This window comes from Heterodontus francisci, chromosome 15 (genome assembly GCF_036365525.1).
Source record: "Heterodontus francisci isolate sHetFra1 chromosome 15, sHetFra1.hap1, whole genome shotgun sequence".
Classification (NCBI taxonomy): Eukaryota; Metazoa; Chordata; class Chondrichthyes; order Heterodontiformes; family Heterodontidae; genus Heterodontus; species Heterodontus francisci.
Window position 1 is genome coordinate 28988329 of NC_090385.1, and position 27060 is coordinate 29015388.

General features: G+C 44.0%; 2 protein-coding genes across 10 annotated transcripts in view; one reads left to right on the forward strand and one right to left on the reverse strand.

The window, feature by feature from the left end:
* Positions 1-26393, reverse strand: part of LOC137377560 (neuronal migration protein doublecortin-like) — a 362944-nt gene extending 336551 nt beyond the window's left edge. For 6 of the 9 annotated variants that reach the window (XM_068047315.1, XM_068047310.1, XM_068047316.1 and 3 more), the window contains exon 1: positions 26053-26393. The gene's annotated coding sequence lies outside the window, so the exon portion shown is untranslated. The remainder of the gene's footprint in view (positions 1-26052) is intronic. The other 3 variants (XM_068047309.1, XM_068047308.1, XM_068047305.1) reach the window with 1 other exon arrangement.
* The window catches only part of zgc:92907 (uncharacterized protein LOC436733 homolog), a 28296-nt gene continuing 27391 nt past the window's right edge, over positions 26156-27060 (forward strand). Inside the window, exon 1 of the mRNA XM_068047317.1 lies at positions 26156-26330. Coding sequence (XP_067903418.1) covers positions 26250-26330 — 81 coding nt within the window. The 5' untranslated portion in view covers positions 26156-26249. The remainder of the gene's footprint in view (positions 26331-27060) is intronic.

The following is a 27060-nucleotide window of genomic DNA, read 5'->3' on the forward strand; positions in this document are numbered from 1 at the left end:
AAAATATACTGGGCTGTAGCATATCCATTAGCTGTCACTATTCCACTCAGCTGTTCTTGGCAAATGCAGCACAGAGTCAATTGCATGAGAAATCTGTTACAGTCATCTTCAGTTGCATATTATGTCACCTTTTATCAATTTGGTCATCTGATTATTTAATAAGACAACCAAATAACCAAAAGACAAATCCAGCTCTCTCAGATTCTACATTTCAAACTTTACAAGGTTTCAACATCCAATTTAAACTGAAAATGGCTTAAATTCAGACCAAATAGGATTTTTAAAAAGGAGTTTATAACTGCTGATGTGGAAGGATAACATTAGCTGACAGGTTGTGAGTGAGGTGAGCAAGTAAGATATATGACAGATTGTATTGATTATGCAACTGCTTTAGGGGATGCTTCATCCACTTATGGGAATATCTGATGATGCTGTACCCAAGATCATACCTCTTGCATACCTGAAGCATGTTCCACTGCTCAACCCTTGCATCCTTCCTTGCCCTCTGTCATGACACATCTCACCCTTAATACTCCATCCACTCCCCTCCCCCATCACTCAATGTTTAGTTTCAACCCTTCCTCCTTCCTACCTATTCCTTCTCCCAAAGAGGATGAGGAAGGACACACTGTACCTCTCATCTTATACACTTTGGAGTTTATAGAACTCAAAACAATAACTATAACAGAGCCTCCCTTTTCCCATTGATGGTATCCTTGCTCCTGCTTGGCCTTGAGGGTGGGGTGGAGGGCAAGACCAAGGAACATACACAAAGAGGGACAAATGCCTAAAAGAAAACCTGGAACATAATGATGGTGCAAGAGACTGTTACAGATGGAGTCCTAGACCTTACACCTGCATTTTTGGGAACAAAGATGGGTAGGTGACAGAGACATTGGTAGAGGAGAAAGGGGCACAGAGATTAGAGAAAGCAAAGAGAGCGAAAAATGATTGTGAGATAGAAATGGGGGACGAAATTACTTGCAAGCTAAAACGATATATGTATGCTGAGAAATGGGACACAGAGAGAAAATTAAAGACTTTTGAGAAAACAGAGATCTTCCCCTTGCTGCTTCTTGCTTACTTTCCAATCCATGCTTTCCCTTCATCTACCCCATTTGATTCTGTGTTTTCCTTTATCATTCTCTTCATTTTCTAGCCCTATTCCAGAAATTTAATGTAGACCTCCATCCCTCCTGCAAAATAAAAATCAAATATGTATTTTCCCCATCCCATGAACCTCCTACCCAATTCTGCTGTCCAATTCAATCCAATATCCAAATAAAAGCAAAATACTGCAGATACTGAAAATCTGAAATAAAAACAGAAAGTGCTGGAAATACTTAGGTCTGGCAGCACCAGTGGAGCGAGAAATTGAGTTAACATTTCAGGTCCTTGACCTTTCATCAGAACTGATGAAAAGGTCACAGACCTGGAATGTTAACTCTTTCTCTCTCTCTCCACAGAAGCTGCCAGACCTGCTGAGTATTTACAGCACTTTGTTTTTATTCCAAAATCTTAGCTCTCTGGCTCTGCTCACCACCTCCACAGCTCAGTTCCCTGCTCACCTCACTCCCCACACTTTAGCCTCCAAATAATAGTACTCCTAACATCTCTGCTCAGATCCAGCATTTGCTGTTTACACTTCCCCCTGCCTCCCCTCCCGATTCTCTCACCAGGCCATGATCACCACAAACCTTCAGAACACAGATGGACTCTCATTAATTTATTGATTCAGTGACATATCCAGTTATCCACTGTTGTACAAGCTTATGGATTTGTTGCCAATCTATTAATTTAATTCTGAGCTATCTACTTCTCTAAATTCTTAATTTTCTGCTTTTTGTTCCTCTAAATGTATTAATTGAGTGGTGGCTAACATTTTATTAATTTGCTTAAGCCTACTTAATTGAACTACAATGTTGAATAAGATTTCATTTTTGTCACTGTGCAATTACAGTCTCAAACAAAAACCAATAACACATTTAGTGGTAATGCGATGACTCTCTTTTTAATTTTCATGTTATTACGCTGCCAGCTTCTGTTCTCCACTGTTTTACTGTTTAGTGTTGTCACATTACTCGGGAATATTGGCATCAAACTTCTAAATGGCACAGTTTTTTGACCCTTGAGGCTTATGATTGACTGACTAGAAATATATTAATCTTATATCTGTGCACAACCTTTGGCATCTCTCGATTTTAAGTTCCTCGATCCACATTTAGAATGGAAACTGTCTATGTAAACAGTCACGTTGCAATTACACACTCTTGCCAATGTTAGGCAAAGTCAAAACAGGTGGCCATGGCATCAGCAGCTATTATGAAAAAGAGAGGCTCAACCTCTAGCACTACAGCAAGGGAGGAGCCTGAGGCCCAGCAAGAGCAGGTGATTCTAGCAGTTAGAAAGGGGTGGCTCCGGCTCCATTGGATCACTGCAACAAGGGAAGAACCTGAGCCCGATCAGGAGTTATCAGGGAAGGGGCCATCTTGAACAAACACTCATTGCAAAAGGCCCACACTCAATAATGGAACGATGTCTGGTTCAAAATAGAATCAGGAGAAAGGAGCCACCAATATCTGCAGGCAATATATATGCAGTGGGGCTGCAGGGTAAATGTTGATCTAACCAGCTCCTTTTTCAACCCCTCCCACAATTACTTATGCTTTACTCTCCCATTGTGTTCATCATGTTCACTACCCCTTCATCCATCTCTTCCTTCATCCACTCCAATCATTATCCCTACCTCATCCCCTTTGAACTACATACTCAACCTCTGTATCTCCTCCCTTCGCCTTGATATGGTGTCACTCATCTCATCTCACCCGTGACCCTCCACACCCACTTGCTCCCCCTAAGGACAGGTGGTAAGAGATTAAGGAGTCCCCAACTCTAGTTTCCTTCCACCATTCACTACTCTCACTTCCTGTCTGTTTCCCTCAAAAAGACTGTCATCTCACTGATTTTGACTGCCCGCCCACCCACCTGATTTACATTAGGTGAATAGGGTTAAAATTGCCTAACAAATATTTACTTGGTCTGCCTTCTGAGAAACAGGTACATCTGTGAATATCTGATTTGGGGCACATCGGAGATATTAGTGTTATACTCCAGGTTATACTATCATAAAAGTCAATATAGGGGATATAGGGCAGTGTGAGTCAACTCCCACAGAAGTAAAGATTCTTAGACTAAGCAGAGTGAACCTGAGATGGCATCTACAGGAAATCATAACACGTGACATAACACCTGTAACATTATAGAACGGCTTACTTTCCAACCCTTCTAGGCAACACCACCAGAGATTTGCTAGTAATGTATTAAAATGCATCTGCACATATTCCCTGTCAATCACTTTTTTTTGTCTTGTCACATTTAAGTGTCCAGTATTCTTTGTGTCACATAAAACTTCTGTCATACTTAGGCTTCATACATGCAAATTCCGTGTTCAAAAATGTTAACAAATCACAGCTCAAGAAAGCTACAATTTACCAATCAAAATCAGAATGAAAATAACCGATTATGCGCTTATAAGCATTTTACACAAGAACAAATAACGAACACAAGTCTGCGAGGTTTACCAATTTAAAAAAAGCAGCAGCCCAGCAATCAAATCAACCATATTGAAAATAAAAATTCCCTCAGCCCAGCAATTTTGGCTACAAATTAGGTTTCCAACATATTAAAAATATAAAATATGCTTATTTCACAATTACATCAAAGTTTTTTTTGTGCATTTGAGTAGCTTCATCAATGTTTTTACACAAAGGCTTCAGCCTTTTTCAATTGCTTGGGCTTGGAGTTGAGACTTTGATGTACAATTGTCATATGCTAATTTTATTACTCAAGTTGTTAAGTAGGTGTGGTGGAGAGAATTTGCATAATTTCTCATGCACCAATAGGATTAACAGCTCAGTGGCAGACTAACTCACAGCTGGAAAGTTTCCTTGAGTTTTTCCAAACCATGTTGCAGAATGAATTTTTGAAGTCACAGTTTATATTTATCACTTCTTTATAAAACATCATGTCCTGACTTTGCATAAGAAATTATATAGAAAATTAACCAGTATTAGCAGAACTTCATGTCTGGGAGCACTATTTATCCATCAGATACTAGGGAATGCAAATTTCTGTGTCACATTTGGGAAAAATATAAAAACAAAGGCAGTCATTTGGAATGTATGAGTCCCCACCACCATCCCCGCCCCCGCCAACAGAACATATCGGTATCACAATGTCTGCAGGCACTTAACTGACCTTCCCAAACACAAATCCAGTGTTCTGTTTACCAATCTGTATAGCAATTAACTCCTGAATAAATTAACCCAATAAAAACAGCAAGTACTGAAAATAGAAGGTCTGGTAGCATCTGTGGAGAGAGAAACAGAGTTAATGTTTTGAGTCGGATATAACTCTTCGGAATCAAAGGAAAGTAAAAATGTGATGGGTTTTATGCTATTGAAAGGAGGTCGGGGGGGAGGAAGAACAAAGGGAACTTGCGTGGTGGCTCATTTAAATAGCAGGGCAGCCCGCCCCCACTCCCAAATCACGTGGAGGGGGCGGGCTGTCCATCTCCAGCAATGGCGTCAGCTGCCTGTGCACAGGTACTGGCGCCATTTTTAAAGGGCAGCATGCCCTGCCGCCTAAATTTTTAAAGACATAACCCCCAAAATTTATTAAATGAATTTCTAAAACCCCGTTCCCACCCCCAAAAACTTTTTTCCCCCAAAAATATACTTTATTCATAAAAATCTGTAAAAAAAAACATTATGACATTTCAAAACAGCACCAAGTAACATTCCAAAAAGTGCAAAGGAAATCAGTTTTCTTCAATACAGGAGTGAGTTACCTCACAACCCTCCCATTTAACATGGCATGTACATTTTACAGCAAAACCATATTTGATGTATACAGCCCGAGGGGTTTCCAATGGGTCCAGTCCCTCAGTTCACTATGGCGGGAGGACTTCACACAGTGGTCTTTTCCCATTGAGCCTTTGCAGCGGCTGCCCCAAGCTTCAGTGGATCCCTCAGCACGTAGTCCTGGACCTTGGAATGTGCCAGTCTGCAACACTCGGTCATGGACAACTCTTTGCACTGGAAGACCAGCAAGTTTTGTGCAGACCAGAGAGTGTCTTTCACTGAATTGAGGGTCCTCTAGCAGCAGTTAAGGTTTATCTCTGTGTGCGTCTCTGGGGACAGCCCGTAGAGCACAGACTCCTGTGTTACCAAACTGCTTGGGATGAACCTTGACAAAAGCCACTGCATTTCTTTCCACACTTGCTTTGCAAAGACACATTCCAGAAGGAGGTGGCCAACCGTCTCTTCCCCACCACAGCCACCTCGAGGGCAGCGTGTGGAGGGGGCAAGACTCCAGGCATGCAGGAAGGATCTGACGGGGAGGGCCCTTCTCACCTCCAGCCAAGCTAAGTCTTGGTACTTGTTTGAAAATTCTGATGAGGCATTCTGCCAAATGCCTTTGGCAGTCTGCTCGAGGAACCACCCGACAGGATCCACGATCTCCTTTTCCTGTAGGGCCTTGAGGACATTCAGTGCAGATCACTGCCTGATGGATTGGTGGTCAAAGGTGTTTTTCCGCAGAAACTTTTCCATGAAGGATAGGTGGTACGGCATGGTCCAACTGGATGGAGAGTTCCGTGACAATGTGACCAAACCCATCCTTCGCAACACCGGGGACAGATAGAACCTCAGCATGTAGTGACACTTGGTGTTTGCGTACTAGGGCTCTACGCACAGCTTGATGCAGCAACACATGAAGGTGGTCATCGGGATGAGGGCGACGTTGGGTACATTTTTCCCGCCCTTATCCAGAGATTTGAACATCATGTCCCTCCAGACCCGGTCCATTTTGGATCTCCAGATAAAGTGGAAAATGGCTCGGGTTACCGCCACGGCACAGGAGTGGGGTATGGGCCAGACCTGCGCCACATAGAGCAACAACGTGAGCACCTCACACCCGATGACCAGGTTCTTACCCACAATGGAGAGAGAGAGAGAACGCTGCTCCCACATGTTGAGTTTACGGTGTACTCTGGCTACTTGTTCCTTCCAGATTTGGCGCACGCCCTGGACCTTCCTAACTATATCCCCAGCACCTTCAGGTAGTCTGGCATGACGGTGAAGGGGACAAAGGATCGGTCAGCCCAGTTCCCAAAGAACATAACCTCACGCTTGCCGTGGTTAACTTTAGCTCCCGAGGTCAGTTCGAACTGGTCGCAAATGCCCAACAGGTCTGCGAACAGACAGCGGATCAGAGCAGAAAACAGCAGCGTCATCCATGTACAGGGAGGCTTTGACCAGAGTGCTTCCGCTGCCTGGGATTGTCACCCCTCTTATGCCCGCATCCTTCCTAATGGACTCAGCAAAAGATTCGATAGAGCAAACAAACAAGACAGGGGAGAGAGGACAGCCCTGTCTGACTCCAGATTGGATCGGGAAACTCTCTGATTCCCACCCATTGATTGATACTACGCCACTGATGTTTGTGTAGAGCAGTTAGATCCAATTGCGGATTCCCTCCCCAAACCCCATTTTGGAGAGCACGTCCATCCCATCCCACCCCCCCCCCCCACAATAACAATTACAATAACTATTTGCCCTTCCCCCTCCCCCCCACCAAGACTGCACAAAGTTTAGAGTTCACCCCTTCCCACCATCCCCTACACCCATTACATTTATTTGACCCCATCCCCCTCCCCACCAGTGTCATGCCACCTTTCCCCAGACGGGGAATTGAAGGCACGTGAGTGCTGGCTGCTGCGCTGAAGACTGTGACGGGCCCTCAAAATTGTAGGTAAGTCTATTTAAATGTATTCATTTTATTAATTTAAATATTTAAAATTGAGGTCCCGTCGCCCAGCGGTGGGGGGGCCGCCACGAAGCATCACTGCCACTGGGAGGATCAGGCCAGGCCATCCCAGCGCCAAGGTCCATGGCGGGCCTCTTCTGGACTCATCTTCAGGCCTCCCTCGCCACGGAGCCCGACGTCGAGGGTTTGGCAAAATCCAGCCCATTAAACTAAAAAGTCATAGAACAAAAGACAAAGGGAGTGGTAACAATTGTAGTAAAAGACAAAGCATTTGTCCAGAGAATGTTAATGGCAGAATAATGAACAGCTCTGTCCAAAAGCAAAAACATGAAAAACAAGTTTAAGACTGGCACATAGTAAAAAGAAAACAAAGTGTGGGTCATGATCTGAAATTGTTGAGTCCAGAAGGCTGTAAAGCACCTAATCAGAAGATGTGCTGTTCCTTAAGATTGCGTTGAGCTTCACTGGAACACTGCAGCAGGCAGAGGACAGAAATACAGGTGAAAGAGTTTAGGTGGTGAATTAAAATGGCAAACAACCAGAAGCTCGGGGTCATGCTTGCGGACTAAGCAGAGGTGTTCCACAAAGCAGTCACCCAATCTGCGTTTGGTCTCCCCAATGTAGAAGCAGCCACATTGTGAGCAACAAATTCAGTATACTAAATTGAAAGTAGTACAAGTAAATCGCTGCTTCAACTTGAAGGAGTGTTTGGGGCCTGGGTGATGAGGAGAGAGGAAGTAAAAGGGCAGGTATTACACCTCCTGCGATGCATGGGAAGATGCCGTGGGAAGGGGAAGAGATGTCAGATGTCAGAGGTGATAGAGAGGCAAAAGGTTAGTATGCAGGTTCAGCAAGTTATTAGGAAAGCTAATAGAATGTTATTGTTTATTGCGAGGGGAATTGAATACAAAAGCAGGAAGGGATATGCTTCAGTTATACAGGGCATTGGTGAGACCACATCTGGAGTGCTGTGTACAGTATTGGTTTACTAGACCAATACCTGGAATGGGTGGGTTGTCTGACGAGGAAAGGTTAGACAGGCTAGGCTTGTATCCGCTGGAGTTCAGAAGAGTAAGAGACAACTTGATTGAAACATACAAGATCCTGAGGGATCTTGACAGGGTGGATGTGGAAAGGATGTTTCCCCTTGTGGGAGAATCTAGAACTAGGGGTCTGTTTGAAAATAAGGGGTCGCCCATTTAAGACAGAGGAGGAGAATTTTTTTCTCAGAGGGTCGTGAGTCTTTGGAACTCTCGTCCTCAAAAGGCGGTGGAAGCAGAGTCTTTAAATATTTTTAAGGCAGAGGTAGATAGATAGATTCTTGATAAGCAAGGGGGTGAAAGGTTATTTGGGGTAGGTGGGAATGTGGAACAGAGGTTACAATCAGATTAGCCATGATCTTATTGAATGGCGGAATAGGCTCGAGGGGTCAAGTGGCCTACCTCTGCTCAGAATTCATATGTTCGTATGTGTGTTCATACTGGAGGTGGCTGAATTGGCAGAGAATGATCCTTTGGATATGGAGGCTGATAGTGAGGACAAGGGGAATCTTATCGTAGTTCTGGGAGAGAGGGGAAGCAGAAGTGTGGGAAATGAGTCGGACACGGTCAAGGACCCTGAGGAAAGGAATCCTCGGTCTTCCTTTTCCAGTACATACTTGGGCAATTTTCCACATTGTCGAGTAAATATCGCAGTACCAGAAGAGTTCAGCTTGGGGAACAGCGAGTCATGGAGCACAGGTCTTCAGCGCTACAGCCGGTAGTTTTCGGGGCCCATAGCCTTTACTGTTTCCAGTGCAGTCAGCTGCTTCTCTCTTCAATTCTCCATACAATTGTCCGTTATACAGGTGGTCCAGAAGCATCCATGTTATTCTCCTGGGTCTTTTTCCTTCCATCTGCCCTTTTCTAAAAATATGAACTTTTAAAAGTCCATTTACTCTAAACTCACACTACCTACCTCCCTAGCGAAGTCAGCATTAATTTACGACACTAAGCCAGTGAATTTCAAAACTGGGAGATAATTTTAACCTAACCAACCAGGCAGGAAACTAACACGATCAAATTGGCCTCCATTTTAACACCCCACACAATCTTACTTCCACTAACCTTGATAAGTAGAATCAGGCGTGGTGTAAACAAGTGATCAATCCTATCTCATCAGTTTCCTGTGGGTGGGTTAGGTTAAAATTAACCCTAGGCTCTCTGTTATGAACGCTGGACCTTGTAACATGATTATGTTTTATGTTTCAGGTGACCTCACCTCCACTCTGCGAAAGGTTACCAATATAACAGAGAGCACAGATCAAAGACATTCTTCTGATAAACAAACAGAGACTGTAGGGCTAACACCTGAAGACCAATGGGCCTTCCCAGACTTTTGGGTTGTAAAACAAGGAGTCAATAATTTGCAAGACGTAAATGTACCAGGCAGCTGTCAGCACCTGGGAACAATAGAAAAGGCCCAAGTGGCTTTGTGAAACCAGACTTCTGGACTCTGCATTTTTGAAACAATACAATAAACTATTGACTTATGAGTCCAGATAAATTTAACAGACTTTCTGAAGGCAAACTGGCTTCAAGAGAAGAAACCAACAATTTGTGGCCTCAAGGCAGGCTGGAAGAAGGGAACTCAGCAGTTGCAGTCTCACAGCAGGCTGCAAGAGAAGAAATCAGTGGCCTCGAGAGACAGAGAGAGAAACACACAGAGAGAGACACACAGAGACAGAGAGAGAGAGAGAGAGATCTGCTCTTGGAAGCCTGTTATAGTAAAAGGCCGTAAAGACTTGAACCTGTTTTGAAAGTCGAAGCTTATGGAGAAGTAGAAGACCAGCAGGATCACCAGGAAATGCCCTGTTCACAGCCATCCAGGTCAGAGATGCTCAGAGAAGTGAGTAAAGAGAATATTGCATTTTGAAATAGACTGGAAGATCCAACCATTGCAGCTGGGAGGAGTTTGGGACTTTTAAACGCAAAGGATTTTGTCATCAAAAAGGACTCTGTAATGCATAAGTGTGGTGTGCAGTTTTCAAGTATTTTTATAAGTAAAGAAAATACCTGTGTTTGTCATTTGGGGATCAGCCCCTTACAAAGTACTATTCAGTGAACTGAAGATATCTTTTAATTTAGTTGTTATAATAAAAGTCTTAAAACATGAAATCTTGTCGTGTAATTCTTTAAATTGGTCTGGGTGTTCATATCTCATTTTCACGTCAACGGTCTCACTGAGGTCATAACACTCTCACTAAAGATTGGCTGTGACTTACAAATACACATAAGAGGACGTCTCTGACCACAAGCTATCAATCGCAGAGGGCACCAGCCAATCATAGAAACATCAGATCTAGAGTTTCCGCCTTCAACACGAGATGGAGGAGAGACCTGAAAATGCATCCAATGTCCTTATTATACCAATGTCAAGTTACACCCAAGAATCTGCCTAATCTCATTAGAATATGTCCAAATTTAAAAATGGGCATAAGTGGCCATAATTCAGCATAAACAAATCTGGGCCCCAGGAAACATAAAATCCATACCAGTATATTTCATATTTGAGTCATAAAATTTAAATTCCTACTCAGTTAACCATCATTTGTAGACATTAGGCGCATGTTTAAGAACCTGTACTTGGGGAAGTTTTCAATTTGACTCATGAAAATGCATTAATAGGAGTAGAAGATATACAGCAGGTCTCAATGTTGTTTTAAAACACTTTATAAATTACAACTGAAGTCCAGAAAAATGACTTTGGCCTGGATTTTATACAGCCGGTGGGGGTCCCGAAGCCAGGCCAAAAAGGCGAGGGGAACCCTGCCTTGGCCATTTGGGGGACCCCAGCTGCATTTCACGGCACGCAGGCAATTAAGTGCCCAGTACCAGCACCCCTGTCTCTATAAAGGATGGAGATCCTGCCACCAAGAGCTACTGCCCAATCAGAGAGCCGGCAGCTCAGCAATCCCAGCAGCAACCACTGCTGGAACTGCAGCAATCATGGGACCAGGAGCAGCCTTAGAGCCCCGCAAAGCAGGTAAGTGGGGGCAGGCTCACCAAGGTAAGTCAGGCAGGCCCTGGTGAAGGGTGGGTTGCTGAGGGCAGGGGAATGGCTGGCAGCACAGGGGCCGTCCCCCACCATGGAGGCTGCCTGGAGTTACTGGGCAGCCTCCATATATGGTGGAGGATCCCCCCCGCCCCCCACCGCTCGTTAAGTGCGAGCAGCGGCGGGAAGAGGCGAAAGGCCGTCCTCTACCTTCCCCAACCCAGACTAAATTCAATGGCATCGGGAAGGTGACGGGTACACCATTCCCCTGCCTTCCCTCACAATTTTATGGACCCACCCACCACCCTGCCCATCCCTCGAGGGCTCATAAAATTCAGCACTTTGTTTCCTGCTGCACCTGAATATCTTGTTGCAATGTTGAGATCCCCTTCCCACCAAATACGTGCAATTGCAGGATATTCACATTTGAAAATTAGAGGTGTAGTTAGTTTTGTAGGCAGAGCTGCGTTCACAGAGAGGGCGTATGGACGGACATTAAAGATCGAGGAAACTTGGACATGTTGTAGTTTTTGCCTAAAATGCATGATCTTTAAAGCCAGATAATTGTTTGGCATCCAGATTACAGATGCATCTGAGCACAAATGCGGAGACAAATCAAAGACGTTAACCCAGGCTGGAGCCTATCCATTGATCGATGACCATAGCCTTCTCAAAATGTGCGACTGACGATGCACTATGCTGGGTAAATGGAGTAGAATGGCATATTAAGTGAAAAGGGGTCCCAAAGTATTTCTGAGGAGCAATGTGGGACAACTTTCATAGTAACATAAGATGTTTGTGATTGCCAATAATATTGCTATGGACTGATATAACTAAAGATCATCACAGTATGGGCCAAAATGGGCGGCACAGTGGCGCAGTGGTTAGCACCGCAGCCTCACAGCTCCAGCGACCCGGGTTCAATTCTGGGTAGTGCCTGTGTGGAGTTTGCAAGTTCTCCCTGTGTCTGCGTGGGTTTTCTCCGGGTGCTCCAGTTTCCTCCCACAAGCCAAAAGACTTGCAGGTTGGTAGGTAAATTGGCCATTATAAATTGCCCCTAGTAGAGGTAGGTGGTAGGGAAATATAGGGACAGGTGGGGATGTGGTAGGAATATGGGATTAGTGTAGGATTAGTATATATGGGTGGTTGATGGTCGGCACAGACTCGGTGGGCCGAAGGGTCTGTTTCAGTGCTGTATCTCTAAGTTAAACTAAAATACAACTTGCACATTGAAAACAATTAGCAAACTGACAGGCTCAAGTTGTAACTTTGTTAGTAAGATACTTTGCCTGGCTTTATAAGTTAATCCATTAATATTTCTAGCAATACAAAAATACAAGTTAAAAAAAAAAGCACAGACAAAAGTCCATTTTGTCACAAAGCATTGGAATAATCTTGTCTAGAGGTGACAAGGGTTTCAATAGTGTTAAAACTCAGATGGGGTTGGAGCAGGCAGTGTTGCACAGGTTGAAATAAACAGTCATAGTGATGGATAAGATGTGGCGTTTAAGTACACTTCCTGGTCGGACAAAACACAATGGGCTTCACACAGACGAGTTCATTCTAAGCAGGTGGCTGTGGAGTAGGATAGAATTAATGGTATGGAAGTGGAATTTTGTCAGAGACCAAATGTTACTGTCTTTCAAGTGTAAAGTCGGAGCAAGTTGTGGCGCACTCCATGACTTGATGTGGAATAAGCAGCCTGACATGCGGTCAAGGCAGGTGATGGAAAGTTAGAGCAGAATATCATTACAGCATAAATGTGAAAATTGGCTTATACCTATATAAGGTATTGCCAAAATCTTTGCACAGATTCGAACACGGTGGGGGGGAGCGGTGACGTAGTGGTATTGTCACTGGACTAGTAACCCAGAGACCCAGGGTATTGCTCTGGGGACATGGGTTCAAATCCCACCACAGCAGAAGGTAGAATTTGAATTCAATTAATAAATCTGGAATTAAAAAGCTAGTCTAATGATGGCCATGAAACCATTGTCGATTGTTGTAAAAACCCATTTGGTTCACTAATGTCCTTTAGGGAAGGAAATCTGCTGTCCTTACCTGGTCTGGCCTACATGTGACTCTAGACCCACAACAATGTGGTTGACTCTTACATGCCTTCTGAAATGGCCTAGCAAGCCACTCAGTTGTATCTAACCGCTACGAAGTCAATAAAAAGGAATGAAACCGAACGGACCACCCAGCATCAACCTAGGCACCGGAAACGACAAAGGTAAACCCAGCTCTGTCGACCCTGCAAAGTCCTCCTTGCTAACATCTGGAGGCTTGAGCCAAAGTTGGGAGAGCTATCCCACAGACTAGTCAAGCAACAGCCTGACAGTCATACTCACCGAATCATACCTGACAGACAATGTCCCAGACTCTGCCATCACCATCCCCAGGTATGTCCTGTATCACCGGCAGGACAGACCCAGCAGAGGTGGCGGCACAGTGGTAAACAGTAGGGAGGGAGTTGGCCTGGGAGTCCTCAACATCGACTCTGGACCCTATGAAGTCTCACGGCATCAGGTCAAACATGGACAAGGAAACCTCCTGCTGATTACAACCTACCGCCCTCCCTCAGCTGATGAATCCGTACTTCTCCATGTTGAATAACACTTGGAGGAAGCACGGAGAGTGGCAAGGGCACAGAATGTACTCTGGGTGGGGGACTTCAATGTCCTTCACCAAGAGTGGCTCGGTAGCACCACTACTGATCGAGCTGGCCGAGTCCTAAAGGACATATCTGCTAGACTGGGTATGCGGCAGGTGGTGAGGGAGCCAACAAGAGAGGAAAACATACTTAACCTCGTCCTCACAAATCTGCCTGCCGCAGATGCATCTGTCCATGACAGTATTGGTAGGAGTGACCACCGCACAGTCGTTGTGGAGATGAAGTCCCGCCTTCACACTGAGGAAACCCTCCACCATGCTAAATGGGATAGATTTCGAACAGATCTAGCAATGCAAAACTGGGCATCCATGAGGCGCTGTGGGCCATCAGCAGCAGCAGAATTGTACTCAACCACGATCTGTAACCTCATGGCCCGGCATATCCCCCACTCTACCATTACCATCAAGCCAGGAGACCAACCCTGGTTCAATGAAGAGTGCAGGAGAGCATGCCAGGAGCAGCACCAGGAATACCTCAAAATGAGGTGTCAACCTGGTGAAGCTACAACACAGGACTATCTGCTTGCCAAACTGCGTAAGCAGCATGTGATTAGACATAACTAAGCGATCCCATAACCAACGGATCAGATCTAAGCTCTGCAGTTCTGCCACATCCAGTTGTGAATGGTATGCGGCAGGTGGTGAGGGAGCCAACAAGAGAGGAAAACATACTTGACCTCGTCCTCACAAATCTGCCTGCCGCAGATGCATCTGTCTATGACAGTATTGGTAGGAGTGACCACCGCACAGTCGTTGTGGAGAACTAACTGGAGCAGGTGGCTCCACAAATATCCCCAACCGCAATGATGTGGAATCCCAGCACAGCAGTACGAAAGATAAGGCTGAAGCATTTTCAACAATCTTCAGCCAGAAGTGCCGAGTTGATGATCCATCTCGGCCTCCTCCTGAAGTCCCCAGCATCACAGTTGCCAGATTTGAGCCAATTCGATTCACTCCGCGTGATATCAAGAAACAACTGAAGGCACTGGATACTGCAAACGCTATGGGCCCTGACAATATTCTGGCAATAGTACTGAAGACCTGTGCTCCAGAACTTGCCGCGCCCCTAGCCAAGCTGTTCCAATACCGCTGCAACACTGGCATCTACCCTGCAATGTGGAAAATTGCCCAGTTATGTCCTGTACACAAAAAGCAGGACAAGTCCAACCCAGCCAATTACCGCCCCATCAGCCTACTCTCAGTCATCAGTAAAGTGATGGAAGGTGTCATCAACAGTGCCATCAAGCGGCACTTGCTTAGCAATAACCTGCTCAGTGACGCTCAGTTTGGGTTCCGCCAGGGCCTACTCAGCTCCTGACCTCATTACAGCCTTGGTTCAAACATGGACAAAAGAGCTGAACTCCAGAGGTGAGGTGAGAGTGACTACCCTTGACATCAAGGCAGCATTTGACAGAGTATGGCATCAAGGAGCCCTAGCAAAATTGAGGTCAATGGGAATCAGGTGATAAAATGAAATCCACAAATCTAACAGTCGAGTTTGTTCCTGTGATCTGGAATGTTTTGCTTGAAAGGGCAGTGGAAGCAGATTCAATAGTAACTTTCAAAAGATAACTGGATAAATATTTGAAAAGGAAATTTAAAAAAAACGGGGGTTAGAAAAAAAAAAAATGGGAATCGGGGAAAATGCTCCGCTGGTTGGAGTCATACCTAGTGCAAAGGAAGGTGGTTGTGGTTGTTGGAGATCAATCATCTGAGCTCCAGGACATCACTGCAGGAGTTCCTCAGGGTAGTGTCCTAGGCCCAACCATCTTCAGCTGCTTCATCAATGACCTTCCTTCAATCATAAGGTCAGAGTGGGGATGTTCGCTGTTGATTGCACAATGTTCAGCACCATTCGTGACTCCTCAGATACTGAAGCAGTCCATGTAGAAATGCAACAAGACTTGGACAATATCCAGGCTCGGCTGATAAGTGGCAAGTAACATTCGCGCCACACAATGACCATCTCCAACAAGAGAGAATCTAACCATCTCCCCTTGACATGCAATGGCATTACCATTGCTGAATCCCCCACTATCAACATCCTCGGGGCTACCATTGACCAGAAACTGAACTGGAGTAGCCATATAAATACCATGGCTACAAGAGCAGGTCAGAGGCTAGGAATCCTGCAGCGAGTAACTCACCTCCCGACTCCCCAAAGCCTATCCACCATCTACAAGGCACAAGTCAGGAGTGTGATGGAATACTCTCCACTTGCCTGGATGGGTGCAGCTCCAACAACACTCAAGAAGCTCAACACCATCCAGGACAAAACAGTCCGCTTGATTGGCACCCCATCTACAAACACTCACTCCCTCCACCACCGACGCACTGTGGCAGCAGTGTGTACCATCTACATGATGCACTGCAGCAACGCACCAAGGCTCCTTAGACAGCACCTTCCAAACCCGCGACTTCTCCCAACTAGAAGGACAAGGGCAGCAAATGCATGGGTACACCACCACCTGCAAGTTCCCCTCCAAGTCACACACCATCCTGACTTGGAACTATATCGCCGTTCCTTCACTGTCGCTGGATCAAAATCCTGGAACTCCCTTCCTAAGAGCACTGTGGGTGTACCTACCCCACATGGACTGCAGCGGTTCAAGAAGGCAGCTCACCACCACCTTTTCAAGGGCAATTAGGGATGGGCAATAAATGCTGGCCTGGCCAGCAACACCAACATCCCATGAATGAGTTTTTAAAAAAACTCGAGGACAATAGTGATTGGCAGTGATTGATAGCTGACACATCTGCCTATCATCTGTTCACAGTGATATACTGCATCATCAGGTACAGTTAAATAATACAACAAATTGGAGTTCTTGCTTTTTTTGTAAAATATGCATTCTTGGGATGAGAGCATCGTTGGCAAGGTCAGCATCTATTGCCCATCCTTAATTGCCTTTGAACTGAGTGCCTTGCTAGACCATTTCAGAAGGCAGTTAAAAGAGTCCATAGGAAAATTTCAGCACATAAAGAGGCCATTCAGCCAATGTCTGCACCGGATGAAAAAACTAGCCGCCCAATCTAATCTCACCTTCCAGCACCTGGTCCTTGGCCTTGCAGGTTACAGCACTTCAGGTGCATGTCCAGGTACCTTTTAAAAGAGTTGAGGGTTTCTGTCTCCACCACCATTCCTGGCAGTGAATTCCAGACACCCACCACCCTCTGGATGAACAAGTTTTTCCTCATGTCCTCTCTAATCCTTCCTCCAATCACCTTAAATTTGTGCCCCCTGGCAATTGACCTCGCCGTAGGGGAAACAGGTCCTTCCTGTCTGCTCTATCCAGGCCCCTCATATGTAGGCCAGATCAGGTAAGGATGGCATATATCCTCCCTTGAAGGGCATTAGCACAGCAGGAAGGTTTTTGCAACAAGCCGGTAGTTTCAAGATTAATAAGACCAGCATTTTATTCCAGATTTATTATTTAATTGAATTTAAATTCCCCTAGCTCCCATGGTGAGATTTGAACTCATGTCTCTGGAGCATTAGTCCAAGCCTCTGGATTACAAGTCCAGTAACATTACCATAATACTACTGTCCCCCTGACTTGATGAATATGTGTTGCTTTTTCCAATTCATTAATTTCTTTAAAAAGTCCACTTTTCTTTTTGATTCATTAGTCAAGGGTTCAGGTTGCAGCTAAACAGTAATTGGGTACTCACATCACATTTAGGAAAAATAAACAGATGTTGGCAAATTCTATTGATTTAATTAGCTTAATTTGAAAGGATAATTCTACTCATATTATTGAAAGAAAGAAAAAAGAAATTTATTGCAGAATTAATTTCATTCAGCAGATGTGCTGAATTCAAATGTTGCTCAATAGCACATTTAAAACATCAATGTTTACCAATTAACTTTCACATTTAGTTCCACAGAAACCTAAAGACAAACAATATGTTGCTAGAGCCAGTAAAATAACAGCATCTTCATCAACCCCTTTCCTGCCATGTGGGAAGAATTCAAAGCATGCACTACCACAATTATCGAAATGTTGAGCAAAGCAGAAGTTGTAATAAAGCAAAAATTATAGTAGGAGATTCAGTCGTACATCTTAGGGCTCCAGAATCCAAAGCTAACAGCCGTGAATGGAGTCTTCTGGTCATTCTCATCCCTAGTTGCCAGCCAAGTATACTATATAGCAAAGTATGTTTTGGTTTGTTTGCAGTGCTGCTGTTAGATAACACAACAGCAACAAACTTCATTTTAAGTTAAATACCAGTGAGCAGTAATCCAGCCCCTGGAAGCAGATTTGGTACAATTGCAAGCATTCAAGATAATCTTAAAATACTGTCCTTTTCCATTTTCTGATAACACTTGCTTCTTTTTCTTTCTTCCAATTTTCTCCTTTCTCCTGAAGGTGCAAACATGTGCTGCATTACAACTCCACAGGCAATAGCTGCTTTTTAGTCCCTTTCTGAAGTGGTCTCTTTCATGTAGAAGGCTAGGTAGTGAACACTGGCAAGCCACTCAGAAATGAGGGTATCAAACCCAATTCTGTCTTTCTCCTATATCTGTATTTTCCAGCATATTGATTAGATGGAATCCTGATTGATTCCCCCACCCCACACAAACTGATGGGCTTCGAGTCCATTTATAGTATTCTTAAAGCCATCCTGGTTGAGATCAACTAATTCAGCACAGACTAGGGATTAAATCTGGGACCATTCTAGTCTGTATGGCTGTTTTTACACAGAACAGTGTCACAACTAACTGATATTTTAGGAAAAATCTCAAATTCTCTGTCTGCTTCCTTCACTGCAGTGTATTAGCTTCCCCAGAATATCACTAAACATTGTTGTGTGTTAGTGTACTTGTTAGTATATTAAATATAATAATTTAAATATTGTGATGGAAACCCCATATGCCAAATGGAAAGTATTACTATATGGAACTCTGCCAGAGACCTTTTTACTGGACGTTATTACAAATAACTTTTAAAAAACAGAACAGAATAGAACAGAACAGGTACAGATGGCCATGCACAATTTACATATGAGAAGCCAAAGGCCGGCTGGGAGATGGAGGTGATTACCCAGTCTATCTGAACAATAGGAGTGCGCTCTGATTTAATTACCTCGAATGGTTTTGTCGATGTCAGTCATCAAAAGCCATCGACACCCATTGACTTTGAAAGAGCCAAACCCTCTCCTACCAAATATGTCTGAAGAACTTTGAATTTCAAAGAACCTTCTGTTTCAAACAAAGAGGTGGTCACATGACATGACTGCCTATGTGACGCAGAGTTTGTGAATTGTGCCTCTGAAGACAGACAGTAACTGAACTCCAAGAAAGCACCTCTCTCTCTCTCCCACCCTCCCTAGCAAAGTCCCAGGGGAGCCTCGGCTGCAGCTAAACCTCAAATCTACAGGTCCTCAAAGTCAGCAAACGAGGATGGATAAAGCCAGTCTTCGGCCTTCCGGAACCAGAGAAGCAAGCTCGAATTATGCACACGGCCCAGCGAGGACTTCAAAACTTCAATTTCAAATAAGGACATTTCCATATTTAAATTCCATTTTTATTAAGGACTCTACTCCAACCTCCCAACTCTGCCTTTTCCCCTCTGTATCTATTGGTGTGTGCCTCTCGTGTGAATGTGAGCATGGATGCGTCATGTATTTTAGTAATTTTAACTCGTTTAGTGTTAAGAACAAGAAATGCTGGAAATACTCAGCAGGTCTGGCAGCATCTGTGGAGAGAGAAGCAGAGTTAACGTTTCAGGTCAGTGACCCTTCATCAGAATTGGCAGAGGCTAGAAATGTAATCGGTTTTAAGCAAGTAAAGCAGGGGTGGGGCAAGTGATGACAAAAGAGGTGTCGAAAGGACAAAGTCAAAGAGAATAACTGACCAGAAGGTCATGGAGCAAAGGCAAACAGTATGTTAATAAACTTGCACCTTCTTTAAACTCAAGAAAACCTGCCTGATTGGTTCATTTATAATTATAATTAGAGGAGCAGGAGCAAGTGCTCACTGAGGTGGTAAGTTAAGTCACTGTTAAAAGGATAAACGCTGTTGCAGTCAAACCAGAGAAGGGGTGAACGGGGAGCCCGAGACCCCTTACTCACCTGGTAGTAACAATATGTTTATGTTAATATGTATGCCATCATAGGCAGTGATGCAATATCATGATTCAGTTCTCTTGCACAGTTAGCATGTGTAAGCTAAAGCAACAAGTCTCTATTAAATAAAAGCAAGAAATGCTGGAAATACTCAGCAGGTCTGGCAGCATCTGCGGAGAGAGAAGCAGGGTTAATGTTTCAGGTCAGTGACCCTTCATCAGAACTGGCAGAGGCTAGAAATGTAATCAGTTTTAAGCAAGTAAAACAGGGGTGGGCAAGAGATGACAAAAGAGGTGTCGAAATGACAAAGTCACAAAGAATAACTGACCAGAATATCATGGAGCAAAGGCAAACGGTATGTTAATGGTGTGGTGAAAGACAAAGTGTTAGTACAGAGAGGGTGTTAATTGACAGAAAACTGAACAGCCAAGGCCCCAATCACAAACATGAAAAAAACAATGGGTAGGCACAGTAGAAACAAACATAAAATAAAATAAACACATAAAAAAGAAAAAATAACTAAAAATATAAAGGGGGGACCGTCACGCTCTGAAATTACTGAGCTCAATATTCAGTCCGGCAAGCTGTAGCGTGCCTAATCGATAAGTCTCTATTAAAGTTCTGCATTCAAACCTTTATGCCTACCCTTCAGCTTAGTTTGTACTAACTAGAAAAAAAAAGAGATACAACAAACATGAGTGCTGTGACCTCTTCAGATACCCTTGTAATACAATGAGATGCCAAGTCAATTTTTCATTAAAATAAAAGCAAAATACTGCGGATGCTGGAAATCTGAAATAAAAACAAGAAATGCTGGAACCACTCAGCAGGTCTGGCAGCATCTGTGAAAAGAGAAGCAGAGTTAACGTTTCGGGTCAGTGACCCTTCATCGGAACTGACAAATATTAGAAAAGTCACAGGTTATAAGCAAGTGAGGTGGGGGTGGGGCAAGAGATAACAAAGGAGGTCTAGATTGGACCAGGCCCCATAGCTGAACAAAAGGTCACGGAGCAAAGGCAAACAATATGTTAATGGTGTGTTGAAAGACAAAGCATTAGTACAGATTAGGTGTTAATACACTGAATATTGAACAGCAAGTGCAAACCTGAAAAAAAAACAACAGTGGGTAAGCAAACTGAACAAACTAAGATGAAATGAAATAAATGCAAAAAAAAGATTGCAAAAAATGTAAATAAGAATGTAAAAAAAGGAAGAAAAAAATAACTAAAAATGAAAGTAAAATGGGGGGCTGTCATGCTCTGAAATTATTGAACTCAATGTTCAGTCCGGCAGGCTGTAGTGTGCCTAATCGGTAGATGAGATGCTGTTCCTCGAGCTTGCGTTGATGTTCACTGGAACACTGCAGCAATCCCAGGACAGAGATGTGAGCATGAGAGCAGGGGGGTGTGTTGAAATGGCAAGCAACCAGAAGCTCAGGGTCCTGCTTGCGGACTGAGCGGAGATGTTCCGCAAAACTGGAGAGTTCTGATGCAGGGTCACTGACCTGAAATGTTAACTCTGCTTCTCTCTCCACAGATGCTGCCAAGCCTGCTGAGTATTTCCAGCATTTCTTGTTTTTAATTCAGAATTCCAGAATCTGCGGTATTTTGATTTTAATTTTAGTGGCTGAAGACTGGCATTTGTGATGTTGGGGACCTCAGGAGGAGGCTGAGATGGATCATCAACTTGGCACTTCTGGCAGAAAAGTATTGCAAATGCTTCAGCCTTATCTTTCGTACAGATGTGCTGGGCTCCCCCATCATTGAGGATGGGGAGATTTGTGGAGCCACCTCCTCCAGTTAGTTGTTTAATTGTCCACCACCATTCACAACTGGATGTAGCAGGACTGCAGAGCTTAGATCTGATCCGTTGGTTCTGGGACTGCTTAGCTCTGTCTATCGCATGCTGTTTACACAGTTTGACATGCAAGCAGTCCTGTGTTGTAGCTTCACCAGGTTGACACCTCATTTTGAGGTATACCTGGTGCTGCTCCTGGTATACCCTCCTGCACTCTTCATTGAACTAGGGTTGGTCTCCTGGCTTGATGGTAATGGTAGAGTGGGGGATATGCCGGGCCATGAGGTTACAGATTGTGGTTGAGTACAATTCTGCTGCTGCTGATGGCTCCCAGCACCTCATGGATGCCCAGTTTTGCATTGTTAGATCTATTCAAAATCTATCCCATTTAGCACAGTGGTAGTTCCACACAACATGGTGGAGGGTATCTTCAACGAGAAGGCGGGACTTCATCTCCACAAAGACTGTGAGGTGGTCACTCCTACCAATACTGTCATGGACAGATGCATCTGCGGCAGACAGATTGGTGAGGACGAGGTCAAGTATGTTTTACCCTCACCACCTGCCGCATACATAGTATAATAAAAGCAAAATACTGCGGATGCTGGAAATCTGAAACAAAAACAAGAAATGCTGGATTCACTCAGCAGGTCTGGCAGCATCTGTGGAATGAGAAGCAGAGTTAACGTTTCGGGTCAGTGACCCTTCTTCGGAACTGACAAATATTAGAAAAGTCACAGATTATAAACAAGTGAGGTGGGGGTTGGGCAAGAGATAACAAAGGAGAAGGTGCAGATTGGACCAGGCCACATAGCTGACCAAAAGGTCACGGAGCAAAGGCAAACAATATGTTAATGGTGTGTTGAAAGACAAAGCATTAGTACAGATTAGGTGTGAATATACTGAATATTGAACAGCAGCAAGTGCAAACCTGAAGAAAAACAACCTGAAAAAAACAGTGGGTAAGCAAACTGAACATACATAGTATAGCAGCTGTCCTTTAGGACTCGGCCAGTAGTGGTGCTACCGAGCCACTCTTGGTGATGGACATTGAAGTCTCCCACCCAGAGTACATTCTGTGCCCTTGCCACCCTCAGTGCTTCCTCCAAGTGCTGTTCAACAAGGAGGACTACTGATTCATCAGCTGAGGGAGGGCGGTAGATGATAATTGACAGGAGATTTCCTTGCCGATGTTTGACCTGATGCCATGAGACTTCGATGTTGAGGACTCCTCGGACAACTCCTTCCCTACTGTACATCACTGTGCCGCCACCTCTGCTGGGTCTGTCCTGCCGGTGGGACAGGGCATACCTGGGGATGGTGATGGCAGTGTCTGGGACATTGTCTGTCAGGTATGATTCGGTGAGTATGACTATGTCAGGCTGTTGCTTGACTAGTCTGTGGGATAGCTCTCCCAACTTTGGCACAAGCCCCCAGATGTTAGCAAGGAGGACTTTGAAGGGTTGACAGGGCTGGGTTTGCCATTGTTATTTCTGGGGCCTAGGTGGTCCGTCTGGTTTTATTCTTTTTTATCGACTTCGTAGCGGTTAGGTACAGCTGAGTGGCTTGCTTGGCCATTTCAGAGGGCATGTAAGAGTCAACCACATTGCTGTGGGTCTGGAGTCACATGTAGGCCAGACCAGGTAAGGACAGCAAATTTCCTTTTTTTTTTAGATGTCATTAGTGAACAAGATGGGCTTTTACAACAATCAATTCCTGATTCTGGGAGTTCAGCAATGAGTTGTCTAGCATATGACCTCCCCTCACGTTGCGAACAGACAGCAATTAAGAAAAGACAGAAACACACACTATTATTCATAGATTTTGAAACAGAAAGACACAAAGGCAATATTTTGCCAGGCTCAGGCAATTAGGACGCAGGATGATCGATGTTATTTTGGTCAAGTCAAGCAAGACAGCCCACTAATGTGGGGAAGCATAGGCTGGTCATTATCGTGTATTAGTATGCAAACTAAGTCACACTGATTGAAATACATCAGTCTGAACATAACTGTCACTTTCAAGTTCACTGGCAACATGTGAAATAAAACAGTTTAAGCTCATTTTACCAATATTTACTTACTTCACCTTTGAAAACACTCATGAAGCAATGGGTAAAAATGATATCCAGTTTTTATGTTAAAAGGGGTGCATAGTGCCATCTCTTGGGTTAGACTATAAGTGGCTACTGGGCAATGTTAGCCCACTCCAGCATGTCAGGGACATGGGATTCACTTACAGGAACAACAGATTCCAATGAACCCAAGAAAGCATCCACTTTCCCTACACTTGCATCACTGACTAGTGATTATCCTCATTTGGAAGGGGGAAAGCAGGGAAGTAAGTAAGCCTTTGGGATCCAGTTGAGTCCAAGCTAACACATTTAGTGATGGAAAAGTGGAACCAAGACAACTCTCCATAGCAGCTAATTCTACAGTACTGTGGGACACTATTGACTTGTGACCAGACAGCTTATTAATGAGACATATGAACGTACAAATTAGGAGCAGGCCATTTAGCCTCTCAAGCCTGCTCCACCATTTGATAAGTATATCCCCAATACCTTTTGATTCCCTTGTCAATCAAGAATCTATCTAACTCAGCATTAAAAATATTCAATGACCTTGACTCCACTGCACTCTAAGAAAGAGAATTCCACAGCCTGATGACCTTCAGAGAAAAAAATTCTCCTCATCTCAGTCTTAAAAGGGAGACCCCTTATTTTTAAACTGTGTCCCCTGGTTCTAGTCTCTCTCATAAGGGGAAACATCCTCTCAGAATCCACCCTGTCAAGTCCCCTCAATATCTTATATATTTCAATAAGATCATCTCTCATTCTTCTAAACTCCAATGGATACAGACCCAACCTGTTCAACCTTTCCTCAGAAGATCCTCTCATCCCAGGAATCAGTCAAGTGAACCCTCTCTGAACTGCTTCTAAATGCAATTATATCCTTTCGAGTAAGGCGACCAAAACTGTACACAGTACTCCAGATGTGGTCTCACCAATGCCCTGTAAAACTGTAGAAAAACTACTTTTATATTCCATTCCCCTTGCAATAAATGACAACATTCCATTTGCCTTCCTAATCACTTGCTGTACCTGCATATTAACTTTTTGTGTTTCATGTACCAGGACACCCTGATCCCTCTGTACTGCAGAGTTACGCAATCTCTCTCCGTTTCAATAGTATACAGCTTTTCTATCCTTCCTGGCAAAGTGGACAAGTTCACATTTTCCCACATTCTACTCCATCTGCTATATTTTTGCTCACTCAACCTACCTAAATCCCTTTGCAGACTCCTATATCCTCCTCACAACTTAGTCTATCTATCTTTGTGTCATCAGCAAACTTTGCAACCATACATTCTGTCCCTTCATCCAAGTTATTGATATAGACTGTAAATAGTTGAGGCCTGAGCACTGATTCCAGTGGCACACAATTAGTTACAGCTTGCCAACCTGAAAATGATCCATTTATGCCTATTCTTTGTTTTCCGTTAGCTAAGTAATCCTCTACCAATGCTAATATTTTATTCCCTAGACCATGAGCTCTTATTTTGTGTAGTAACCGTTGATGTGGCACCTTATCAAATGCCTTTTGGAAATCCAAGTACACCACATCTACAAGTTCCCCTTTATCCACATTGCTTGCTATTTCCTCAAAGAGGAGGGGGTAGGTCCATTACTATGGGATGGAATTCCTCCCACTTGGTTTCAGATTGCTCTGCAAGCCAATGTTTTCATGAATATTTTGTCCCAATTATTGCAAAACTAAGTCCTCTTGCCTTAGGTAACAAGGTGTCTTTAAAAGGAAGAGAATGTGAACTCCAGAATAAGCAAACAGACACTTCTCCTGGGAAGATTTCTCTATAACTTGGTTTGGAGACTCTAAAGTACGGTGATAAGTTTTCACATACCAGCTATTTACCAGTACCCAAAACCCAAGCCTACCCCCACAAAAGAACTCACTTTCTGATTCACTCCCTGTTGGGATGTAATGTGCCTCTAACAGTTTCTGGTTCCCGAGAGATCTGGAATATACAGTTTCTGAATCAAGGACACAAACCCACACCCTACTATTACATTAAATACATTGATTGTCACACTATTGCCAAAAGGTCTTGCCCAACTATCACTGCCATCCAACTTATTCCTAATCATATGATAAAGTATATGTCCAGTGGATATGTAATTTTCTCCATACAATTGTGGCTACTGACCAATTTATCTAGTGGCATGAAAGGAATGGAACTCAAGTTCCTGCAAGACATGAATAAATGTATCTTAATATGATATAAAGCCGGACAGACCAGGTTTTCAATCCATGGCCTCCACTGGGTTATTTCAAAACCAGGCAGTAATTACAAGAAAGCTCAGGATATCGAGGGGAAAAATAGAATCAGCCAGGTTTCCTACTACTTAGTGGCTTCTGTTGAAAAATGCATGTGTATGGATATCAGTGAGAGGATCAAGATCCACTGTATTGCTGGCCGCTTGCTACAAAATACCCTCCTAACAAAGCATTTATGCCTTTGTACTGTGTCCAGGCTTCCACGTGACGCACAACAGTCCATATTTGGAGTATGAGGTTGGGGCGTTTAGTACAAAATTTTTAAAAACAAAACAGAAAAATGAAGGGTATTAAGAACCTTTATAACGAGGTTAGAAAACCACGTCGGGCTACAACTGTACCATTGTATTTCTGAAACTCGGAACAGCCTCCTGCTGTTGCTGGTCGGCCGCTGGCCGCCGGATGAGCCTTTGGTCGGCCACTAACTGGTGGCGGTTGGGACGGTGTCCACGGTGATGTCGAGCCGGAGTTCCTGAGATTCAGAGCGGCGGAGAAATGGAGTCGGTATTTGTGACGGTCGGGACGACGAGCTTCGATGAGCTTATCCAAGAAGTGTCGTCTGAAAGAATCACTCGAGTGAGTTCACTGGGCTGCTAAAACGCGCGGCGCGAAAAAAAGTTCGTCCGCCCAACCCAATTATAGAGGGCACGTTTGGTCTGATTGACAGTTGCCTTGTCCAATCGGCAGCTGACTGACTGAATGGCCCCGCCAATCAGGACTAAGCGAGGGCGGGACGTGTCATTTCTTTGAGAGTAAATAAAAACAAAAATTGCTGGAAATACTCAGCAGGTCTGGCAGCTTCTATGGAGAGAGGTCTGTGACCTTTCATCAGGACTGAGTATTTCCAACACTTTTTGTTTTTTATTTCAGATTTCCAGCATCTGCAGTATTTTGCTTTTGATTTCATTGCTTTGAGAGTGTTGGAATCAAACAGGGAGTCACTGAATCAGGATTAGGTATTGAACGCTGGTTTGTAGGTACGACAAGATCTCTATTTTTGTTATGTTGGTGACATAGGCAATTTTGTTATCTACATGCTGCCCTTCGACAAATTCATTTGAAAGCATAGCGTTAGTATTCGCATGTACACTGCCAATACACAGCACTCCCGCATCACCATCTCTCTCAACCCCGCCACTGTTGCTAAATTATCGGACTGCTTATCTGACATCCAGTGCTGTTCCTTAATTACCGACTCCATCCCTCTCCTTGTCAACAGTCTGACACTAAACCAGTTTGTCACAACCTTGGTATTTGACCCTGATGAGCTTCCAACCACATATTCACATCATCACGAAGACTGCCT